The sequence below is a fragment of the Mobula hypostoma genome, chromosome 16 (genome assembly GCF_963921235.1).
Source record: "Mobula hypostoma chromosome 16, sMobHyp1.1, whole genome shotgun sequence".
Lineage (NCBI taxonomy): Eukaryota > Metazoa > Chordata > Chondrichthyes > Myliobatiformes > Myliobatidae > Mobula > Mobula hypostoma.
This window is the reverse complement of record NC_086112.1, coordinates 38,802,464-38,827,916: the sequence shown is the minus strand read 5'-3', so window position 1 is coordinate 38,827,916 and position 25,453 is coordinate 38,802,464. Positions and strand designations below refer to the sequence as shown.

General features: G+C 38.8%; 1 protein-coding gene across 2 annotated transcripts in view; it reads left to right on the top strand.

Moving 5' to 3' along the window:
- The window catches only part of LOC134357342 (guanine nucleotide-binding protein G(q) subunit alpha), a 234,883-nt gene that overhangs the window by 182,981 nt on the left and 26,449 nt on the right, over positions 1–25,453 (top strand). Inside the window, exons 3-7 of one of the 2 annotated variants that reach the window (XM_063068785.1) lie at positions 8,525–8,679; positions 20,948–21,076; positions 21,551–21,679; positions 22,232–22,361; positions 24,120–24,273. In XM_063068785.1, coding sequence (XP_062924855.1) covers positions 8,525–8,679; positions 20,948–21,076; positions 21,551–21,679; positions 22,232–22,361; positions 24,120–24,273 — 697 coding nt within the window. The remainder of the gene's footprint in view (positions 1–8,524; positions 8,680–20,947; positions 21,077–21,550; positions 21,680–22,231; positions 22,362–24,119; positions 24,274–25,453) is intronic. The other variant, XM_063068784.1, reaches the window with a different exon arrangement.

Sequence of the window (25,453 nt, the reverse complement as noted above, 5' to 3'; positions counted from 1 at the left end):
CCTCAAGGTCGCTAGTTTGAGCCTCAGCCATGGCAGCGTGTTTGTGCCCTTGAGCAAGGCACTTAATCACATATTGCTCTAGTCTGTGCGAGGAATGGCGCCCCACACAGACTTCCAATCTGTTCCTTGTAAGGCATGAAAATGCCCGACGCCGACCTGTCATGGTCTGAGTCAACATTCCCTTCCCCTCTTTTTGTATATCACCATACATTCTGTCTTTTTGAAATTGATAGATAGACCTATTTTTGCACTTTCTTCAAGAACTATATCAAATAAGTTTTGTAAATCTTCCTCCGTACTTGCAATTAACACAGTGTCATCTGCATATCTGAAATTATTGATGTTTTCACCACCAACTTTGATTCCCAAGATGTCTCTTATGTTTTGTAATATTGTTTCACTGTACACATTAAATAAATCGGGGAGAAAGCACACCTTTGTCTAATGCCTCTCTTGATTTTCATAAACTGACTCACTTCTCCATCTATTCTTACAGCGGCAGTTTGTTCCCAGTACAGATTTCTGATTAGGCGGAGGTCTTTGAAATCTAGATCTAGAGTTTTCTGTAATATTTCAAATAACTTATTGTTCTTCACTTTATCAAATGCTTTTGTGTAGTTGATAAAACAAACAAACAAATCTTTTTGCACTTGAATAGCTCATTCTGATAGTATCCTTAACATCAATATTGTGTTTCTTGTACCTTTGTCTTTCACAAAACCACATTGTTCTTTGCCTATTTCAGCTTGTATCTTATTTTCAGCTCTTGTCATCAAAATTCTTAGAAGTATCTTGGTGATATGACTCATTAAACTTCACATATGTAACTCATATTCTATTGCTCCAGCTTTCTTAGGGAGAGTGATAGATACTGATGAGGCAGTAGAATTACTAATTCTGGCACTGTGCTGCCATTTGATCTTGAAGATCCAATAATAGTTTTTATTTTAAAAAGCAGAGTAATCTTGAAAATCCTAACAATATTTTCCATCTTGGCTATCATCATTTAAAGTTGATGCACTGATTATTTGTCAATGTCTGCTTCTCCTAGCCTACAGTGAAATTGTTTTGGGTGCTTTAGTCTCCTCCCTTGACTAATGAAGTGCTGGCAGGTTAATTAGCTCCTTAAAAGTACCCTAAGTGTATATTAATGGCCAAAAAAATTTTAAAAGAGGAGTTGATGAGCATGTCTGTGAGAGAATGAGTTTGTTTTCTTGGATCTGGTCTGTGCAAAAACATTAACCATCTCCAGCAAGCACTTGTATGTTTTTCATTTCTGGAATGTTCGAAGGTGAAATAGCTTTTTTCTTCCAGTGGGAAGGTTTGTTACAGTAGCATCACTGGGACATCTGAGCAAATTGGCAACAATTGCTATGTTTTCCTTGGGTGAACTATTGGATGCAGTTAAACCAGTGTATATCTGATACTTACAGATTCTTGCAGCTACTGGAACTGTGAGGGAAAATAGAAAGTGTTGAAAATATTCAACAGGTTAGTTAGAATCTCTGATTAGTTAACATTTCAGGTTGTTGACAGAGTTCATTGCAGGGCTGGGCAGAATATGTGTAGAAATTATGCTTTCCATGGTTTTGGTCACAATCTCAAAAGTAAGGGGTAGGCCATTCAGAACAGAGATAGAACATAGAAATCTGCAGCACATTACAGGCCCTTCGGCCCACAATGTTATGCTGACCATGTAACCTACTCTAGAAACTGCCTAGAATTTCCCTACCACATAACCCTCTATTTTTCTAAGCTCCATTTTTCTAAGACCCTGTTGTATCTGCCTACACCACTGTTGCCAACAGTGCCCTCCACGCACCCACCACTCTCTGTATGAGAAACTTACCCCGACATCCCCTCTGTACCTAGTTCCAAGCACCTTAAAACTATGCCCCCTCGTGTTACCCATTTCAGCCCTGGTGAAAAGCCTCTGACTATCCACACGATCAATGCCTCTCATCAGGTAATACACCTCCATCAGGTCACCTCTCATCTTCTGTTGCTCTAAGAAGGCCAAGTTCACTTAACCTATTCTCACAAGGCATGCACTCCAATCCAGGCAACATCCTTGTAAATCTTCTCTGCACTCTCTTGATATTATCCACATCCTTCCAGTAGTGAGGTGACCAGAACTGTACACAGTACTCATGGGAAGATGTTTGTTCAGTTGGAGGGTACAGAATTTTTGGAAGTAATGAGACCTGTGAAAGCTCAGTGGCTGTTGTATATTAAAGACAGAAGTTAATGGACTTTGATATTAAAGGAAACAAGGGCTAAATGAGCATAGTGCATCTGAGTGACAGTGAAGTGAAAGGTAATTGATGCTATTCAATGGTTAAGGTATGGTTAAGGTGACGTACGGGTCTGAATGGTACACCCTTAATCTTTTTTATGATGACAGATCATGTCATTGCTGTGAAATGCTTATGAACACAAGTAAAATCTTCCTGAAGAGAGAGGGACTGGTGCAAAGTCAGTATTCTGCCAGCTACAGCACCTTGACAGGTGATTGAAACTAAAAGCGTAACTGATGACAAAAAAGTGTGTCACATGCCTTCTCTTCCACCTTATCCGCTTGTTGCCTTATTCAGAGAGAAATGAATTTGGAATCCAAGATCCTTCTGTATGTCAGTGCTCCTCAGAGTTCTACCATTTAATCATATATTTGCTCTTGCACTTGACCTTCCAAAATAAAACATCTCATATTTGCCTGGATTAAACTTGCCTGGGTTGAGTGGAACTTCAACAGCACTCGAGAAGCTTGACAGCATACAGGTCATGGCACTGTGTTTGATAGGCTCCCATCATGCTGTCCGCCACTGCAGCACAACAGCAGCCTTCTGCACTGCTTCCAGGAAGTTCTGCAGCAGCTCACTTAGATAATACTTTTCCAACACACAACCTCTAATGAGCAAGACAGCAAAAACATGGGAACAATATTTCCTGGAAATTACCTTCAAGTCACATGCCACCCTGACGTGGAAATGTATTGCTTTTCTTTAACTGTCGCTGGATCAAAACCCCTGAACTCTCTCCCTAACAGCGATGTGGGGATACCCTTGCCTCATAGACTTAAGTAGTTTGAGAAGGTAGCGCACCAGTACCTTCTCAAAGGCAATTAGGCATGGGCATTTAAATGCTGGTTCAGCCTGTGAAATTCACATACTTTGAGGGGAAAAAAAACTCAATCTTCCATTTCTCTGCCCAAATTGCCAGCAGATAAATCACTTGACAACCTTCCTCACTATCTACAGCTCCACTGATCATGTTGCCTGTAAACATATTAATCAGATCACGTACATATCCATCCAGACCTTCTGTACATACCATAAGAGAGGTCCTAGCACTAATTTTTGGAGGACATCAGTGGTCAGAAAGAAATCTCTCTAGTGCTACCTCCTGCCTCCTAGGACCAGTTTTGTATCCAGTTTAGCAACTCAGCGTGGATAAATTATAACTTAATCTTCTGAAGGAGCCTGCCATGAAGGAAATTGTGAAATACTTTGTAGTAATGTCCATGTATCCATATTACTGTCCTAATTTATCTATCATCTTTATCATTTCCTAACCCCCCTTCCCCTCACAATTATTTTGTGTTTTATATTCGTAATTAATTTAGATTATTTTGTGAAGATGTTTTCACTTTGACATGAGTCCTTTTCCTGTTGATCAGTGCCAATAAAGCCAAATTAAATCCACTATGATTCAATATTGTAAAACAATAAAACATGAAAACTTTAAAGGGGGTGAATACTTTTTATGAGCACTGTATATATGTCTATTAAGTAGTTAATTAAAACAGAAATAAAAAATAATGATAGTAATGAAATTGTTAATGTTTGTTGTTGCTACACTGATTTTTTTTAACATACCTTTTGAATTCTATTCATTTGGCAGTGAAGCTCTGCTGTAAAATAACCTTACCATCATACACTATGTTGCATGGTATCAAACAGCTAGTCAGTAACTGTAACCCTGAAAGCTCATAACTTCAAGTGTGGATTATAATACTGTCTGGTAAAAATCTCAACATATTTTAATGAGAAATATAGTTTCTTTTTAAAAACAAATCTTATTAATGTAATTTAATAGTATACTATAGCTAGATGCCAGTGATCCATACAACTGTCGCCGGTCAGCAGTTTAGATCAAAAAGGGAGGTTCATGCCATGACTGAGGTTAACAGTGAGTGCTGCACTCTGCTGCTGACCTCAAAGTCCAGGCCAGTAATATTATGCATCAAGTGTCAGATTGTGGTAAAAGAGGGAGAACAATACACTGCATTCTTGTAGTTTCCAAGCTTTTGGATGTTATATATGAATTGGATATTAATATATACAATGAAGGCATGTTTTTATCACAGAAATCCTCAGGAGATCTCAATCAAGATCTAATTGGAGCTGCGCCATTTGCAGTTGAATGAAATGCTTGCGCCTGCAGCAATAAATTTGGTATTTAGTGAAATGTGTGCAAGTTGGAGTTGTTAATGTTTGAAAAGTGCGATTTTTGCACCTGCAACGATTTCATTCATGTTTCTTGTCACTGGGGATTTAGAGGCCAGCAGTGAGAGATCTCTGAAGTCTTCCATTCAAGTAGTGTCAGTGAATTTATAATGCAGCATGTGATGAGTAATGTTGAGAGAGCCTTTCACAGAGAGAAGCTTGGGAAGCATAAATTATGATTTCATTCTCTCAGTATTTCACATATCAAATAAAAACAAAGCACTTGATGGAGAGATGATGAAGTCCTTCAAACCAGAAGACGTTGAATAACTTGCTTGTTATGAATAGAATGGAATTCAATAGATCTCAGTAGTTCATTGATCTCTGAGCTGAGAGGTTATAGTGAACACCCACTGAGGACTGAATGTGGAAGGAATAGAGATCCTGAACTTGGTTAGGGGTGGGTTGAGTAGTTTACTAACATTCGTGATAATTCAGAGGCAGATTGAGCCATGTGTTATTCATCTGAATGCAGGCAGCTTTTATTTCCTTATTTCATCCTGTTGCTGAAATATAACAAAATGCACAACTGAATACACTGCAGTGAGCTACTGATGTTGGGTCCAGTCTCATTTTGTTTTTGTTGCCTGTGCATTCCAGATACGGCTGCATAATTTTTTTCGGGGGAGGGGAACAAGCCATGTACAGTTAAACTAATTAGTAAGGCATAGTGCATTGAATATTTTGATTAATTAACAATGACAAAAACAAGTGCCTGCTTAAAAGGTTCAGTTGGTATGCATTAGATTGGTAACATTTCTTCAGGAATTTCACACCTCTCTAGATCTTACATTGTGTCAGGTCAATTTATTTGAAGTTAAAAAGAAATCACTTAAGTTACCTGAGAAACCACTGCTTTGGAATTTGTCTCATGAGGCATATGCCTAGTTTTTTGTTTCATATTCTTCAAGAGATTTGTCTAAAATTAAGAGATTAGGATAATAATCTATTGCTGTTATTCTGTCTACACGACTGTGCATAGAGTGCTGTGGTGACACAGTCAGGGTAGAATATGTCAGCTGCAGTGGAGCGAGGACTCAAAAACACGCAAATCAAATGTTTTGCTAACTTTTATTCATAGTGATCAAAAGGAGACAGCAACTGATGGAAAGGATTCTTTTGTCAGATGCTGAATTGCTCCCAGACACTGTTGTCCGAAAGAATTTTTGCAACTGCAGCTGTGTCTCCTGAATACCTAAGTATTTCTTGCTGCAGAAATTAAGGATGAAGGTTAGAGCTACACTTGGAGGCAGACAAATACAACCAATTGTACGACTCAAGATCAGAGAGCAACTGATGATTAGGTCAGGGCACTCTTCATTGCTGTTTTGAGGAAGGGACAATGAGAGCAAAAGTTACTGAATATTCATATCTTGATACAGAGAAAAATTCAAAGGATCTTGGTAATTCCACTGATCTTTGAACTGCGAGGTTTGTAGGGGACACTCAATAGGGACTGAATGTGGTAGAAATAGAAGTAGTTAACACGTTTTTTGTTTAAGTCTTGTCCTTTGATTCTGGATAGGGCTATATTGTCATGATAGAGGAAAAGGCCAAGTACAGTTAAACTAAAGAGCAGACATCCCATCTCTCCCGGAAGTTCCGGGAGTCTCCCGCATGTGAATAGTGGCTCCCTGATGCCTGCAAATTATATACGATATCACGGAAATCAATTTTTTTGAGAGCGAGCGAGTGAGCGCGAGAGAGAAAGCAAGCAAGAGAGCGAGAGAGAGAGAGCGTGCCATGGCAGAGTGTTCCAAAAAAATATAAAACGTACGTCACCCCAGACGACACTAAAGTGTACCCCTGCCTAATAGGGGTCAAAAATAATGACAGTGTTGCTCGCTGCACTGTTTGTAACAGTGACTTTTCTATTGCCCATGGTGGGTTAAGACTGTAAAAGACATGTTGAGGTGAGTTTAACAGGTGTCATTTGTTCATTAGCATAGCTAACATTATTTAAACTAGCTGGCTAGCTGCTAAGGAGCTACTCTACTGCAGACATTCCGCCTCTCCCGGAAGTCTCCCATAAATTGATGGTGCTACCTCCGTGAAATGAGTTTTTGCAGGGTGGGATGTCTGAAAGAGTAATGTAAAGAACACCAAATCTTTTCATAAAATAAAACTGGCAAAAACAGTTGATTGCTTAAAAAAATTCAGTTGCCATGCATTAGATTGGTAATATTCCTTCACTTATAGAAATTGTCCAAATTTTATCATTTCATTGCCAGTGAAATAGCATTTAAATAAGAAAAATGGAAAGTAGCCGGGCATCTAGAATGACTCAGAAGAAATGCTGAATTTTTCAGACCTATTTTTATTAAGTGATGTAGTGGAATCCTGTAGGTTTAATACCAGCATACTGGCGGGGGGTGGGGGGGCCTGGGGGAAGGACAAGAAAGGCATTATTCTATATGTATAATATGCAGGAATCATCATTGCCTCACATTTAAAAAAAACTGCTGATGCTGGAAGTCTGAGACAAAAATAGAAAATTGTTGCAAACACTCAGCATCAAGGTACTTTTGGTTCAAGACCCTCCTGTCAGAACTGCAAAGAGACAAAATATATTAGTTTTCAGTTCTAGTAAAAGTCAGGAGAGATGTGAAAAATAAATGGAACCTCTCTAACAAGCCAAGACGAGATGAGTTAATGTAGCAGTTAGGATCAGCTTATGCTTGTTTGTCTCTGTGTGTTGCTGTGTAGCAACTCAGTGGGACATGCCTGTCAGGTTGGATCATACAACCCCGAAGGGAAAAAAAGTTCAGCCAAAATTATGACTGGCAGAAATGGACAGTTCTGATGCAGGTAGAGTGTTAACTGAAGTTGGGGAATTTGATTTGACTGTGGAAGACTCAGCCATGCCCAAACAAAAGATGAGCTGTTGTTCCGAAAGCTAACGTTGGACCTTGTTGTAACAGTGCAGGAGGCCATGGACATGGCTCAGAGGGGGAGTGTGATCTGCTCCAATTTGCTTACCAGCACAACAGGTCCATAGCAGATGCCATTTTATTGGCTCTTCACTCAACCCTGGAACATCTGAACAGCAAAGATACAGACATCAGGATGCTCTTTATTGACTACAGCTTGGCATTCAATACTGTCATCTCCACTTGAACCAATGGACATAACTTCACTTGCCCCATCACTGAACTTTTCCCACAACCTATGTACTCACTTTCAAGGACAGTTGTTTTCATGTTCTCGATATTTATTTATAATAATAATAATTATTAATTTTTATTTTTTTCTTTTTGTACTTGCATAGTTTATTGTGTTTTGCAGACTGGTTGTCCACCCTGTTGGTGCGGTCTTTCACTTATTTTGGTTATTGGATACGGCCACAAGAAAGTGAATCTCAGGGTTGTATATTGTGACATATATGTACTTTGATAATAAATTTACTTTGAACTTTGTACTTTGCTTGGAAGTTGAAGTGGCTGCAACGAGAAGCTTGGGGACACTCCTGTGGAGTAAACCACTGGCGCTCAGCAAAGTGAAAGAATGGATGGATCATCTCTACTGTTTCCTACGGTTCTGCTCTCCTTTGCTCAGTCCTCTTCTGGGATTCCTACCTGTCTATTTCTCAATCCTTGATTAAGGTGATACAGATACTTCGAACTCCCTTGATGTCTACATTCAGCTTACATTTAAAGCAAGGTCCATTCGCTGAGTTTAACTACTTTATAGTATTTTGCTCATTTAAACGTTGGTCTAGCAATAATTTATTGAGAACTCTGTGGCTCTGGGATTTTTGGTAGATATAGGTCAGATTTCAGGAAACTCAGTTATTCCACAGTGTCTATGGTTTTTGTTGGTAGCATTGCACAGATTTTGTGTAGCTTGATGTTCTTTGGATCATTTCTGTGCCTGTACTTCCATCAAGTAACATTATTGAACAACTCAAACAGTGATGGAACATCTGTAGTCTGTGCTAGGTCATTGGTTTAGAAAGGAGTTGTACAAAAACCTTGGTGATTAATGTCTTAACGTACAATTTTCATTTTAACTTTCTACAGGCACATGCACAGCTGGTTCGTGAAATCGATGTAGAAAAAGTGACAACATTTGAAAACCCTTATGTGGATGCAATAAAATGTTTATGGGTTGATCCAGGCATCCAGGAATCTTATGACCGAAGGAGAGAGTACCAGCTGTCGGATTCTACTAAATAGTAAGTTTGCAATTCTAGTTGATTTAGTAATGGAGTATGTTTGCCATGAGCAAAGATTTTCATTTAAGGTGGAAACAAAAATCTATGCTCCACGTGTACAGGCATTAAGCGTTTCTACGAGGGGTGATTGATAAGTTCGTGGCCTAAGGTAGAAGGAGTCAATTTTAGAAAACCTAGCACACTTATTTTTCAGCATAGTCTCCTCCTACACGTACACACTTAGTCCAGCAGTCGTGGAGCATACGGATCCCTTCTTTGTAGAAGTCGGTGTCTTAGACCTCCAGAAAGTGGTCCACAGCAGGGGTGATTGATAAGTTCGTGGCCTAAGGTAGACGGCGATGAGTTATTTACTTAAAACTTTCTGCATAATCACTCAAAGAGTTGAACTGCACGTGCATGTAACGAGAGCTGTATAACTCATCTCCTTCTACCTTAGGCCACAAACTTATCAATCACCCCTGCTGTGGACCACTTTCTGGAGGTCTAAGACGCCGACTTCTACAAAGAAGGGATCCGTATGCTCCACGACTGCTGGACTAAGTGTGTAAATGTAGGAGGGGACTATTTTGAAAAATAAATGTGCTAGGTTTTCTAAAATTAACTCCTTCTACCTTAGGCCATGAACTTATCAATCACCCGTTGTATGTTTGGTAGTTTAATGAAGAATTAAGTTTTTATCTGTATTTTGATAATTGATGCATTGAATTTTTGAAGGTGACAAGAGTGGTGAATTTGTTTAAATGGTATATTACTTAGTAAGTAAAAGCATAGTATAAACAATAAATAAAGTATACTAAATCTTTATTAAAGCAGTTTTGGGGAATATTTAGGCAAACCTGGAACATGGCTTATCAAAGCGAGTGTGCAAAGGAGACTTCACAGATTGTTAACAGAAATTCCATTGGCAGAGAAAAGACATTGAGATTATTAGTATCCATATGCAGGATAGTGATAGAATAATTAAGGCTGTCGAAGACTGAAGGATTCAAATGTGAAGTGAATAACAAAAGAACCAGAGGCAATTAGATGAAAGTGTCAAATGCACTGCCTGTAAAGGGTCCAGAAATAGCATCAAAAAAATGAAAAAGGTAAAAGAAAATTGTTTGGACTGCTGGGTAAAGCACAGGGGACCAGAGACTAATTGTATAGCCCTTTTAAAGAGTCAGCTGAGATGCAGTAGTTGTCCTTGCAAGCAATTGCTGCCTTCTCTCTTTTTCATCCTGTGTGATGTGGGCATCGTTGGTAAGCCCAGCATTTGTTGTGGATTCTAATTATCCTTGGGAAAGTTCGAGTAAACCACTTAGACAAATTATTGCACTTGGTGAAAGTGCTTCAGCAATAGCATTGAGTAGGGATTTGCAGGATATAAGGCTGGTTTCCTTCATTACTTTATTAACAAAGAAAACACAGCATATTGCCTAACTGTACTTGAAAGTTAGTTTTGTGTTGATGGGCGATCTTGCTAAGTGGCAGGATATGAATACATGTAGTGATCTATGTGTAAATGAACCTCAATAACCTTGATAGTTTCACTTTTCCTATTGAAGTATGATAAAGAAATAGAACCCATATATAGTAAACAGTGCTACCTGTTGAGTAATGATTTCAATTCAAAGCATTGTGTAGTTTAATTCAAGAATTGCTTCATTCTGTTAGAATAATTGGCTTCATTAGTTTTTCATTTAACCAGGTTATCAAAGAAGAATTTATTTAACCATGCTGCCTGTCAATATGCCAGCTAAAAACAACAGTATACCTGATTTTGATCAGCTGTCACATAGAAAATGACAGTTGTCTGATTTGCTTGTCATTTCCATCTTCTATACCACTGATTAAAGGAGAAGTGCATGACCACCCTTCTTTCTGTAATAAATCCGATCATTTTCCTACTTACAATGAAAGCTTCTTAGTGAATGCTTCTGAAGGGATTTCCATTTAGTAATGATCCAGCTGATATCATTTATTTAACGGCACAGCACAGAGTTATGCGCTCCCACAACTCCCGACAACCCCGATTAACTGTAACCTAATCATGGGACAATTTACAATGACCAATTACCCTACCCAGCAAGCCTTTGGACTGTGGGAGGAAAATCCACGCATTTCACTGGGGGATGAAAAGAGACTCCTTCTGGATGGCACCAGAATTGAACTTCGTACTCTGATGCCACGAGTTATAATTGTGTGGCGCTAACTGCTATGCTGCCATGGCACCCATTTAATTTCAAATGGATTGAAATGGTGATAGAGTGATGCATTGTCAATTACTGTTATACGTTTAAATTGTAGTTGGAGATGATAGTATGGTACATTTTCATGATATGTGTTACACATAAGTAGCAGCCTAGCTAACCTAGCAGGAATCTGTCTTCTGTTAAAGACATTTACAATTGAGAGAATATGGGAAAACAGTCATATAAATGCATTTAATACTGAAAGCTTTCTGACTTTCATAGGCAATTCATCATTAATTGATTAGGTTTGCCACGATCAAATACTTGGCTTCCTGGGTGTTGTATGTACAGATTCTTCAGTAGCTCTATTACACTCTGAGCCTTGTATACATTTGTGATATTGTCAAGTTTAACAGAAGAAAAGTGGAATAATTAGATTACAAATGATCTAAAATCTAATTAAAAGTGAATAATTAAATTACATTACAAAGGGCCGCTCCTGCCCATTCACTTTCTCTCTCACCTCCATTGAGGGCCCCAAACAGTCCTTCCAGGTGAGGCAACTGCTGGGGTCGTCTGTTGTGTCTGGTGCTCCCGATGCAGCCTCCTCTACACGAGACCCATCATAAGTTGGGGGACCGCTTCATTGAGTACCTCCACTCCATCCGCCAAAAACAGAGCTTCCTGGTGGCCAAACATTTTAATTCTGATTTCCATTCCCGGTCTGACATATCGGTGCAAGGCAGAGTGGAAGAGAAGTACCTTGATTTTGATTTGGATAGTCTCCAATGATGGCATATCATTTTCTCATCCCAGTAAAAAAAAACATTTTCCCTATCCCTTCGCTCTTCTTCTCTTCCTCACTTGCATTTTACCTCTCCTCACCTGCCTAACATCTCCCACAGGATCCCCTCCTCCTTTCCTTTCTCCTATGGTTCAGTCTCCTTCTATTAGATTTTTTCCTCTCCAGCCCTTTATCTTTCCTACCCACCTGGGTTCACCTATCACCTTCCAGCTATCATCCTTCCTTTTCAGGTCTGAAGAAGTATCTCTGTCTGAAACGTCGGCTGTTTATTCCTTTCCATAGATGCTGCCTGGCCTGCTGAGTTCCTCCAGCAGTTTGTGTGTGTGTGTGTTGCTTCAGATTTCCAGAATCTGCAGACTTCCTTGTGTTTATGATTAGATTACCAATTCTTTTTCAAAACTAAATTTTCTGAAGCAACAATGATGACCAACTTATTGAATAAATGTAGTCAAAGAATAATGTTGGCGTTGAATCATTCTTGTATATATGGAAAGTTGCCAAGAGAAGTGGGAAACTGAAAGATTGGGAAAACTTTAAAAAGTAACAAAGATCACTAAGCAAGCAACATGGAAAGGGTAGATTGAAAGTAAACTTGCATAGATATAAAAACAGACAGTAAAAGTCTTTACAATAATATAAAGTCAAAGAAGGGTGGCTAGAGTGAATGTAGGTCCTGGGGAAGATGACAAGGGGGAAAATTAATATTGGATAATGTGGAAATGCCCAAGGCCTTGAATGGCTATTTTGTGTCAGTCATCATGTGGAGGATACATCTAACATGCCAGTTCCGTTAGGCAAATACAGCAGTAATTCTTAAAGTTTGACAAACTTTATGGAGTTCTTTGAAGGTATGATGAGTGCAGTGGATAGAAGGGAACAGGTGGCTGTTGTATACTTGGATTTCCAGAAGGTGTTCAATAAGATGCCATATAAAAGACTTATCCATAAGGATGCATGGAGTTTGGAGGTAATATATTAGTGTGGATAGAGGGTTGGTTAACCAATAGAATGCAGAGAGTTGGAATAAATGTGAGTTTCTCTGTCCTGTTTCGTCAGTCCTGACGAAGGGTCTCGGCCTGAAACGTCGACTGCACCTCTTCCTAGAGATGCTGCCTGGCCTACTGCGTTCACCAGCAACTTTGATGTGTGTTGCGTGAGTTCCTCTGGTTTGCAGTTAGTGGAGTGCTGCAGAGGTTGGTGCTGGCCCGCAACTGTTCACGATATACTTTAGCGATTTGGAAGAGATACTGTATCTTTGGAAGAAGTTTGACAATGAAGAGATGTATTGGCTTTGAAAGCAGTGTAGAGAAAATTCACTGGGTTGCTTTCAGAGATAAGGGTGTTAATCTTTCAGGAGAGATTGAATCGCTTGAGCTTTTATTCAGTGGAATTCAGAAGACTGAGAGGAGATTTTATAGAAACAAATAAAACAATGAAAGGGACATATAAGATAGAGGCAGGAAAGTGGTTTTCTCCAATGAGTGAGACTAGAACCAGGGGACATAGCCCGAACATTCAGGAGAATAGATTTAGGATGGAGATGAAAAGAAACTGCTTTTCCCAGAGGGTAACGCAACTCTGGAATTCTCTGACCTGGGAAGCAGTAAAGGCTACCTCATTAAATATATTAGGACAGAGTTAGATAAATTTTTGCTTAGTCAGAAAATGAAGGGTTTGGGGGAAGTCCTGATGAAGGGTCTTGGCCCGAAACGTCAACTGTACCTCTTCCTAGAGATGCTGCCTGGCCTGCTGCGTTCACCAGCAACTTTGATGTGTGTTGCTTGAATTTCCAGCATCTGCAGAATTCCTCATGTTTGGGGTTGGGGGAAAGGCAGGTAGGCCAGATCAACCATGATCTTAGAAACATAGAAAACCTACAGCACAGTACAGGGCCTTCTTATTGAATAGTGGAGCAAGCTCGCTGGGCCAGATGGCTTACTCCCATTCCTGTTTCTTATGTGGTTATGTTCTGAACAATAGGACTTATAGGTTTCATCTTGTGAAAATTTATAGATCTATAAAACATTTTGAAAAGAATTGTTGAAATAATGAGAGGGGCGAATGTTAAGGAAGAATATGAAGGTTAAGTTAACAATATTAATTGAAAATTTATTTATTGGTCATTGATTATTGCTCTGGAATTAAGGGTAGAAGCTTCTAAGGAATTTCTCACCTGGGAACTCTCAGGCCTTTTCTGGTGATTTTTGAAAAAGATTTTGCTTGGATTGCTCAGTTGTGAATTCTGGATCACTCTGGAGATAGTTCTCTGATGGCACACCACACACCCCATGTCTCTGTGGTGTGTCAAGTGAAGCCGAGGCTTGTTTCAGTGCCTCGAATTGACTAATTAGTCAGTGTGGAGCATTGTGCCTGTGCCACACAGAGGCACCAACTATTCAGGGTAAGTTTGGAGTTGGAGGCAGGAAGAAATGCAGAGGAATTACAAACATCAGTGAAGTGGTACTGAGCAAATTAGAGCAATATAGCATGGAAGCAGTTCCTTCGGTTCACCTAGGCCATACCAACCAACAAGCACACATTTTGACTAATCCTTTCTTAATTCCATATTTCATTCTCCCCACATTCAAATCAACTCCCCCTCTCCCCCTCACCCTCCATATTCTACCACTCACCTACTAGGGCCAATTTATGGTGGCCGATTAATTTATCAATCTGCATGTCAGTGGGGTGTGAGAGGAAACTAGAGCACTTTGAGGAAACCCACAGTCACAGGGAGCATACAAACTACACTTGCGATTGAACTCGGTTTCTCGGAATCAGATCTACTAGTTGCACCACTGTGCTGCCTTTCATGGACAAAGCTATGGTTCTAATGGATTTGTCCTCGGGTCCTAATGGTGGTTGCTAGTGAGAAAGAAATGTATTAGCTTTAATTTTCCAAAGTTCTCGAGCTGCTTAATGGGAAATAAAGAGTAAGTTAACTTTAATACTACTTCTTGTTGCTAATGACCTTGTAGAGGTTTACAATATTATAAGGGGTAGAGTGGGAGAGTCCAGAACTAGAGGGTATAGTTTTGAGCTGAGAGAGAGAGTTTGAAAGGAGATCTGAGGGGCAACTTCTTAAACACAGAGGGGGTGGTTATATGGAATGAGTTGCCAGAGAATGTTGTGGATGTAGATACAGGTAGGATATTTAAAAGGCATTTGGTCAGGTACTTGGGAGGAAGCTTTGTGGGCAGTTGGGATTAGTGCAGATAGGTATCAGAGTTGGCACGGATAAATTGGGCTGAAGTGTCTGTTTCCGTGCCATCCAACTTTACTAATCTATGTAACCAGTGGCGCTGGGGCATCGGCTATTTACAGTTACTGTGCTTGAATGAAGCACAAATTACAGATGAAGATAATAAATTGTGAAGAGGACGTAAGGAGGCCGTGGAATTCAATGGATGGATAAACATTAGACAAATGGAGTGTAATGTGGCAAAACATGAAATTGCAGTTTATGGTGAGAATAGTAAAAGAGATATCTAAATGGGTGACATAGTGCGTTCTCTGATTTGCAGAGTGATCTAGGTGTCTCAGGGCATGCTGCTTAGACCACTGAGCAGACACAGTTAGTAATTAGGAAGTCAGCAGAATGTGACTGTTTATTGCAAGGAGGAGTTTGAACAAGCTAGGGCTTATCTCTTTGGACTGAAGGAAGATGAGAAGTGACTTGATAAAGGTGTTCAAGATGCTAAGAGGCACATATTGACAAGCTAGCCAGAGACTTTTTCCCAGAGTGGAAATGACTCATATAAAGGAACATAATTTTAAAGTGATTGGAGGAAAATATTGTGGGGGGGTGGGGTGGTTGGATGTCAGAAGTTCTCTTATACAGAGTGCTAAGTGCATGGAACACCTTGCAAGGGGTAGTGGTAGAGGCAGATACATTAGGTACATTTAAGGAACTCTTAGGAAGATGGATGATAGAAAAATAGAGGCTATGTAGGAGGAAAGGGTTAGATTAATTTCAGAATAGGTTAAAGGGTCTGGACAACATTGTGGTCAAAGTACCTGTCCTCTGCTGTCGTGCTCCATGTTCAAAATAGGGAACATTATGTGTAAGACCACATCTGGGATATTATGTACAGTGCTGGCCTTCTTTGGAAAAACATTAATCTTTGAAATCGCTTGACTTGAAGGTTTACCGGACTGTAATGGAGAGCACTCAGTAAACGTGCTCCTCACACACGTGTGTTCACTCACACAGGGATATCGCCTTGTCATTCTACTGTTGTTGCAGTGAGTGTATGCACTTCAATGTCCCTCCACGCCCCCGTATACCCTCTGTTTTCCCTCTGCACTGCTACATACATTCAGTCAGACACCAAATTTAGTTTAATCCTAAACCAAGCTGATGTGCTTGGGTTGTCTTTATGATGCCTTTCCCGCATTCACAGCAGAATATTCCATTTGTTTAGTAATGGGGATATGTAAATATGTTGATGTTTGTACACTATATTTAAGGTAGATCATTCTGTTTATTTTGTAATATGATGGTAGCTACATTGTGGAGTGCATCATATTATTGAGATTGAGTTTTAAGAGCGGAGAGGTAATGTTGCAGCTATATAGGACGCTGGTCAGACCCCACTTGGAGTACTGTGCTCAATTCTGGTCGCCTCACTACAGGAAGGACGTGGAAAGCATAGAAAAGGTGCAGAGGGAAGCATGCCTTATGAGAATAGGTTGAGTGAACTCAACCTTTTCTCCTTGGAGCGAAAGAGGATGAGAGGTGACCTAATAGAGGTGTACAAGATAATGAGAGGCATTGATCGTGTGGGTAGTCAGAGGCTTTTCCCCAGGGCTGAAATGGCTAGCATAAGAGGGCATAGTTTTAAAGTGCTTGGAAGTAGGTACAGAGGAAATGTCAGGGGTAAGTTTTTTACACAGAGTGGTGAGTGTGTGGAATGGGTTGCCGGCAGTGGTGGTGGAGGCAGAAACGAGAAACGATAGGGTCTTTTAAGAGACTCCTGGATGTCTACATGGAGCTTAGGAAAATAGAGGGCTATGGGTAAAGCCTAGGTAGTTCTAAGGTAGGGACATGTTCGGCACAGCTTTGTGAGCCAAAGGACCCATATTGTGCTGTAGGTTTTCTATATTTCTGTATTCTATTCTGTAGTCTTAAGTTAACTTGTTGGTCATTAAAGATGGCATGTCCTGGTGCCTAAAATAAAAAGGAGGACTTTGCCCTCAGTGTGAGAGAGGGAAAGGGACTGCCAGGAGTTCACACTGGACAAGAAGAAGTACAGAGCTACTATTGTGTTTACTTGTAGAAAACCTTTTGTAAGTATTGGTAGTTTTGTTTTCACTATTTTCACTGACTCCAGCTATTTTTTTTCTTATAACCCACCTATCTAACACAGACTAATACTGATGAGGAAAGCTTGGACAAGTTAGCTTTGTATCTACTGAGGTTTAGAAGCCTTACAATGCCATTCTATGCGATAACTTGTGCGATATAGGCCCAGATAATTCACAGAGAAGTTTGGCTCACAAGCTCACTGAATCCAAAAGTTCTCAGAGGGAGGATGATCACAAGCTCACGTGAAATAATGGGGAAATCACACTTGGACAACACTGACAGCGACAATTTCTGGAAAATCTGGAAATCAACAACAGGCAACAGAGGGGCAGCATTTCAATTACATAAGTAACCGAAACAAAGAACACTCAGCATTTACTCATATGCTTGGAACATCACATTCATCCCTAAAGGTAAAGCTATAAGATATTCTGGAATGAACACATGTACGAAGGCACAGTGAAAATCTCCTCTTGAATACAGTTCAAACAGAAAAGTTACAGAGTGCATTCAGGCAGTACACTGTAAATGAGTAGAATGCAGAATAACGTGTACGGAAGAAATACAGTACAGTCTTGGGTATTGCTTATTTTGTGAAGGTGACCGAGTTTTTTTATGTATGAAGATGTGAGGAGGCTTAGTATACTGCAGTAGGAGTAAATAAGTAGTTTGTCGCTACAGAATTCCTAATCTTGGTTATTATTGGGAAACACTTTCATCATCTGTTTGGCAGTATTTGTGAGATGAGATGCGGAAAGTTTATTACACAGTTTTGCCATCTGTTAAGTAGGGAAAGAAAGAAGAAACTTTTATGTTCTAAACATTGTGAGTAATTTTTGTTTTGGATAGCTACAAGGTAATTGTGACAAAAAATATGACACCAAGATGACAAATGTATTTTAATATAGTCTAAAGTTCACAGTAAATTTATTTTCAAAGTAGATAGATGTCACCATATACTACATTGTGATTCGTTTTCTGCAGGCATTTGCAGTAGATACGAAGAAACTCAATAGGATCAATGAAAAATTGCATACAACAAAGACAAACAACCTATTTGCAAAAGGCCACAAACTGTGCAAATATAATAATAATAATAATAAGTAAGCAATATCTATCGAGAACCACAAATTGTAGAGTCCTTAAAAATGAGCCTATAGATTATGGAATCAATTCAGTGTTGGAGGGAGTGATGTTATTTCCTCTGGTTCTGAAGCTTGATGGTTGAGGGGTAATAACTGTTCCTGAACCTGATGGTGTGGGATATGAAGCTGATTTACCTCCACCCTGATGGCAGCAGTGAGAGGAAATGCTGGGGGGTATCTAATGGATGCTGCTTTCCTGTGACAGCGCTCCTTGTAAATATACTCAGTGGTGGGGAGGGCTTTACCTGTGATTGACCGGGCTGTATCCTCTGCTTTTTGCAGGTTAAGGCGATTTGTGTTCCCATTTGGTTAAACTCTGCCCTCTAACAACAATGAAGCTTGGAAGCAAATCTGTACTCTCCTTAACGCATCCACAAATTTGTTTTAAGATCTAAACATTAATTGAAACTGTAACTGGTTACCCTTCATAACAAATCACTTTCCTCTTAAGGTTTGCTTGTTCACACTTCTTAAAACTAAAATGCCCTTTGAGATATGGACATCTCATTTTACACTCTAATTATTATGGCTTTGAAAAATAACACAGCTGACCTGGTTAAATGCATAACAAAATATGTTATGAAAAATGTTGGATGGTCATTATTTGTGCCATAATGTATTTTCTATACTCACTAATTAGCACATTTTACTCCACCTCTATTATCTTCCTTTATGATTTTTTTCTCTGAGCATTGTTTGGATTTCTTGTATTTTGTAAAATAGTTGTTATTCCAAGAAAATTAACATGATGTTATTCCCGTCTCTGCTGTTATAAATAATTACTCTCGTAAAACCATCCTGCCCAAAATGATTGATTTCTAAATGCAATTGGAATACAATGAAAATAACCAAGTTTTTTTTTATCCTTAAGAGAACTCAGCCAACATTGTGTTAAATAATCAGTAAATAAGCAGAATACATTTGTGTTGAGCATATTGTAACCCAAGTACAGATCTACATGTTGGTTTAATTTTCCTGTGGGATATAAGCAGTTATTCTGATCTGAGTAAGAGTTTGAGTAGGTTTCAATAGGTACATTGAATGTCAGAGAAATGTAAGTGAAACAACAGGCAAATCAGAGCATTGGAAATAATTGTTTGAAGTAAACAATCTAGGAAGGTTCCTACATGATTTTCGTTCTAGTGTGAATGCATTTGGCTTTTAGTTGGTATAACCTGGTAAGAATGCAGAGTGTTTGGTGTATTTCATATCCCTAACATAACGTCTCTGACCAAGAGTTAAGAGAATGGAGTCTGCTTTTGTTCAGAAGATGAATTTTTTATCAACTATTTTAAGTTGCATTTACTTTAAATCTTTTTATTCATATGATGCATATAAACTTGATAAATAACTTGAACGGTGGTTTCATAGAAGGCAAGCCAAATAGTTATATTAAACAAAACTTATCTTTTCTCGGTGAAATCTTAGATCTTAAAGATCTTAATCTGCCGTGCTCCTAGTTCCTGGAGTATTCAATTCTCTATTCCTCAATGGCCTTTTTTGAGCAGAATTATCTTACAAGTTTGGTAATCATGCTGCTTAATTCAAATATATCTCCAAGGTTCTGTGTCATGACTCACTATTAAAACAGAAATTGTGACTAACGGGTTTTGCCAGAGGAATGTATTAGTAATACATGCCCAGCAAATATCAAACTGACAGAGTAAATCAGATACCTAATAAAGGACTAACCTACTTCATCTAGGGCTGTAGGTTATTAGAGCATGTGGGTGTCCAGGGAGTACCAGTGTAGACTGGAATTTGAATTACCTTCAGTGTGATAACTATAGAGTTATCGATCTGTACATTATGATTCAAATCTAAAATGTATGTTTATAGTAGTTAGAGTATCACATTTCAATGAAACCCAAATTTGTTAGCATGCACAGAAGTAATTATTTCTCTTTAACTGATGTGATAGAAAAAAAACACTACTCATTGAGAACGTAACAAACGTGATTGATATTTTTATGTAGCAAGGGCAGCAGTGCATTTTGTACAGAGATAGTTGCCATAAACAATGTTTTATACAGCAAATTGTTTGATCTAGAGACTTTGAGGATAATAAATGAGTGAGGTGTTGTCAATAATTCCCCTGTACTCCCTTGAAAAAAGTACTGTAGGATCTTTAGGAATATCTGAGAAAACATATCAGGCTTCAGTTAATATTTTACCTGAAAGATGGTACTTCTGACAATTCAGCTCTCACTCAGTTTTGCACTGATCTGCCTGCTTCAATTTTTGTTTTCAACTCATTGAATCTTTTGTTTTAACACTGAGTGTTTTACTAGTGAGTAACAGTCATAATGAGTTGGCCAATCTCCAGATCAATTTCTGAGTGGAATGTTGTACTTAAAATGCAACAAGATAATGCATTGTCTCCCTCTGTGTGTGTGTGTGTGTGTGTGTGTGTGTGTGTGTGTGTGTGTGTGTGTCCCTGTCTCCCTCTCCACCTCTTTCTTCCCCTCTTCCCCTCTTTCTTCCCCTCTTCCCCTCTTTTCTCCTTCTCCCATCTCTCTGTCTCTCTCCCACCCTGTCTCTCTCTTCCCCGTCTCTCTCTCTCCCCCTCTCTCTGTCTGTCTGTCTGTCTCTCTCTCCCCTCCACCTTCCCTCCCTCCTCCCCTCCACACCTTCCCCTCTCCTCCTCTCTGTCTTCCCCTCTCTCCCGTCCCTGTCTCTCAGCAACCAAAGCCAAGAGTATGTCTCATTCATTTTAGTTAATTTGTCCATTTTAACTTTTACTGCAGCTTTTCATATTTTAATTTCCATAAATAATTCAAGGCACTCCGTGACAGGGGTCAATGCATCATAGTTAATTTTCTTTCTTATTTCACAGCTACCTTAGTGATACTGATCGTATTGCAGCACCTGATTATCTGCCAACTCAACAGGATGTGCTGCGGGTTCGAGTGCCCACAACTGGCATCATTGAGTATCCATTTGATCTGGAGAATATAATCTTCAGGTACTGATTGGGGCCTGTTGTAAATTTCCTAGGTGGCAGAAGTTGTGTCTTCCCAGTATTTTCTGACATAAACTACCACTTAATTACTCACATCACTAAGTAATTATTGTAGTCTATCAGAGGCAAAATCTGAAAAACTGATTGCTTTGCAATTTATGTTTTGTGTAACTTCACCCTTTGGTGTTATCAATTCAATTAATTTTCTTAAAAAGAACTACAAAGTTTTCAGATGTAAAATACTGGGAAAATGCACTCTGCGTTCTTGGGAAAATGGCACAATCTGGTAAGGAAACGGCTTAAGTACAAATAAACTGTCCCATGCCACCACCTTGAATAAGTGGCATCATCTTGGGGAACTCAGCAGAGTCTTTTAGGCAGGGAGAATGGTGATCACCACCCCATTCTATTTTCCTCACCCTGTCTTCCCTCTCGAATGTCACAGTCTTTGCATTCCTGTTGTTTCTCCATCTGTAGCTATCTTAAAGACTTGGACCGTATAGCAGCACCTACCTATCTACCCACTCAACAAGATGTGCTTAGAGTGCGAGTCCCAACAACAGGGATCATTGAATACCCTTTCGACTTACAAACCGTCATTTTCAGGTAGAAGAAAATTACTGAACGGCACTAACAGTTTTTGCAATTTGGACAACAAGCTTCAATTTACCAGAACTCTGAGCATGATATACATAGAGTTTCATTTTGTAATATTGTTAGAATTGATCTTAAAATGACAATTGCATGTTTCATAAATTAATATTTTAATACTTATAAATGTTTATACTTTTTTTTAAAAAGCTGTTTGTAATCTTTGAAATATTGTCCACATGGTCTGAAAAATGATTAAATGGAAAATCACTTAAAAGATTAAACAGTGAAACATAAATTTTGTATTTCAATATGTCATCATTTGAAGAGCAAAAAGTGACTCGCAAATATGCATCTTCTTTGGTTTCTTCCAAATCAGTAACTAAATTTGATTATTTTCTTCTCTGAGATATTTTATCAATAATATGAATATTAGCCTCTGCATGTGAAATAAAGTTGTCCAGACCTCCATTGTGTTGCATGCCAGATTTATTGACTGATCAGTCCGAGTTTTTTTGACTTCCTAATCTGATTCATATAAAATTTAATGTTGTATTGGTCTTTCAGAATGGTCGATGTTGGGGGTCAACGATCAGAACGAAGAAAATGGATTCATTGCTTTGAAAACGTGACGTCTATTATGTTTTTGGTTGCCCTTAGTGAATATGATCAAGTACTTGTGGAATCAGACAATGAGGTAGGTAATTGTGGGTTTTTACCTGTTTTTAAATCCATGGCATTTTAATTATTCTAGATTAAGTTTGTTTCAATAAAGATTAAATCTAACACACTATAATTAATTCATCAATCTTTCATTTGAATTAGACCTTGAGGGAAGTGCTCGCAAAGAAGGCCTATGTGGAAACATTGTATAAGTGATGAGAATCTTAAAATATATTTCAAATAAAGGTTTTCATTGAGGAAAGTGTAGCAGAAATATTTGTGGAGAGAGTGTAAGGGTGACACCCAGGCAACTAACCTTGTTTCCTCTGATAGAGCAGCAGCATTTGTGCATAGCAACAACACTCCAGTTGTGCAGACTTCTGAAGAGCTAAGAGTTAATACTTCTTTGCATTAGGAAAGGTTGTGGAGCGACATAGAAGATAGAATGACAAAAGAACAAGCGTAAGAATATAATTTACTGGGCACTTGGAGCCAATTCAGGTAAAAGTTTGGGACGACATTGGATGAGTGGGATAAGTCATACATTTGAATTTGGTCTGTTGAATCTGACACTTGAATGTTGGATCTGGACAAGTCCAACTGAATAATTGAGCCTGGGTGTGCCAAATGGTATATAATACTTAAGCTAGATCAGATTTTGTTGTAGAGTGAAAGTAGCTGGTCTTTGTGATGGAGAAGATATGACAAGATTGGTAGTCGTATTGTAAGATCAGATTTGTGTCCAGCAAAGCCATGTTTTTTAAACAATCTGGCTACCAAATAAGAGTACAGCCACTTGTAAAAAAAAATGATGCTTGTGATGGTGAAACACTAAATATGTTCTTCAAACTTGAGTTAAGTATCATACAACTAAAGCTTACATATTGCACTAATTCAGATAGTTATCCAGGAATCACTTGTGTTGAGTGTTTATCAGAAGAGAAAAATAAGAAAGTGAAATGTAACCTAATTTGACAATTATTATAGCAGGCCTCTTCTACTAGGAGAGAATGGGATGGAGGGGGCTGGGAGTGGACATCCTCAGCCATTGCTCTTCCCTCAGTACAATAACAATCGGGTTGGGTTGAGCCAAGTTACAGCCTTGCTCACCTGCTCACTGACTTAGTCAGCGAGGCAGGCTGCTAGCTACTCTACCTATGGCTGCTCACTCTCCTGTCAGTGTTGCTTATGTGATCTTCTCCCTCATGTTGTATTTCATTTCTGACTTATGATACTCCTCAAGAACAGAACCGTGTCATAACTTAGGGGACTGTCTGTATATCTATATGTTGCACACAGATTAATAAATATTTGCATCTATACATATTTTTATATTTCAGTCAGAATAGCAATTCTGCAGAAACTAGTGAATCAGAATCTTCTATTGCGAAACAGTTCACAGTGTTTTGCACCAGCCAACCAGATCATGGTGTCTAATCAATATGCATTCGGACCCCAGAGGAGAATATAAGCCAGTATTCTGAGGAGACTCTACCCTCAACTGTGCACGGAAGATGGCTTTTCGATTGGAGCCAAAACGGCTGTAAACATTTTGCCAAGCTTGATGATTAACCAAGCTTCCAGATAGCCATCCCAAGCTACCAGTATTCCACAATATTTCTTAAAATAACAATAATTGGTCATCAGCAGCATTCTGATCCCTGTTTTAACCTATTTGTTGTAAAAGAAACTATATCACTCCTTCATTGGCCTTGAATCTACACTTAGTGGAATAAACTTTTCAGTACTTGTTTTCTGATTGCTGATTTTGTCTCAATGTAATTCATTCCAGAATCGAATGGAGGAAAGCAAAGCACTATTTCGGACGATTATCACGTATCCCTGGTTTCAGAATTCCTCGGTAATTCTCTTCTTAAACAAGAAAGATCTTTTGGAGGAGAAGATTATGTATTCTCACCTGGTTGATTACTTCCCAGAATATGATGGTAAGTTATTTGAATGTAATATTATTGTCACAGACATTCTACAGAAATAGAATAGCACGTAAAACTTTGAAAGCAATTACTTGGTAATATCCTGCTAATCATTGAAGCAAGTGATCAAATACTAAGATAGATTGAACAAGTGTTTTAGTCAGCTTCCTAAAGCCGTATGCTTTTAGAAATCTGGGTGTTTTGCTTTCTGAAAATACTTCACAATGTGGACAGCATCTATGGAAGTGCAAGTAGGGGAAAAAAAGAGTTTTTTAAAAAAGCAGAGATTTGATTGGGTCCTGGGAAGAGAAATTAAATGACTAAAAGGACAAAGTGTAGTAATGGGATTGGTTTAAAAAGTTGCAATTGGAAGGGGTGTAAGCATCAATAGCAAAATGATTTGGCCAGCCTTTGTGGGGAAAAGTTGTCATTTACCCAGGAAATGCAACAACTTAGGAATTTTTGCATGAATGAGATAACCTCTGCAGTAACCTATACCTGGAGGGGAAGGAATATGATTGGCTTACTATACATTTTGAGTTTGCATTTTTCAGTGTATTAGTGTTTTTAATGTTTTCATAGTAGTTTACAAATATTTCTGGTATTTATTTTGGGGGTGTGGCTAAGGCAGGAGGTCACATTATTTGGATAACGCTTTTTCCTTTTCCAAAGATGATCCATAATCATGGAAGGCAATGCTCCAGATAAGGTTTCATCATGAACAATGAAGCCAGCTACCAAAGGGCTGATTATAAGACTATAAAACACAGGAGCAGAATTTGGCCATTCGACTTATCAAGTCAACTCAAGTCACTTTTATTGTCATTTCAACCATAACTGCTGGTACAGAACATAGTAAAAATGAGACAATGTTTTCCAGGACCATGGTGCTACATGAAACAATACAAAAACTACACTGAACTGAACTATGTAAGAAAAAAACACAAAAACTATACTAGTTTGCTCTGCCATTCCATTATGGCTAACTTATTAACCTCTCAAACCCATTCTCCTGTCTTCTCCCCATAACCTGTGATATTCTTACCAAACAAGAACCTATCAACCCCTGCTTTAAATATACTCAACAACTTGGCCTCCACAGCTATCTGCAGCAATGAATTCCATAGATTCACTATCTTCTGGCTAAAGGAATTCATCATCATTTCTGTTCTAAACTGATTTCTTTCTATTC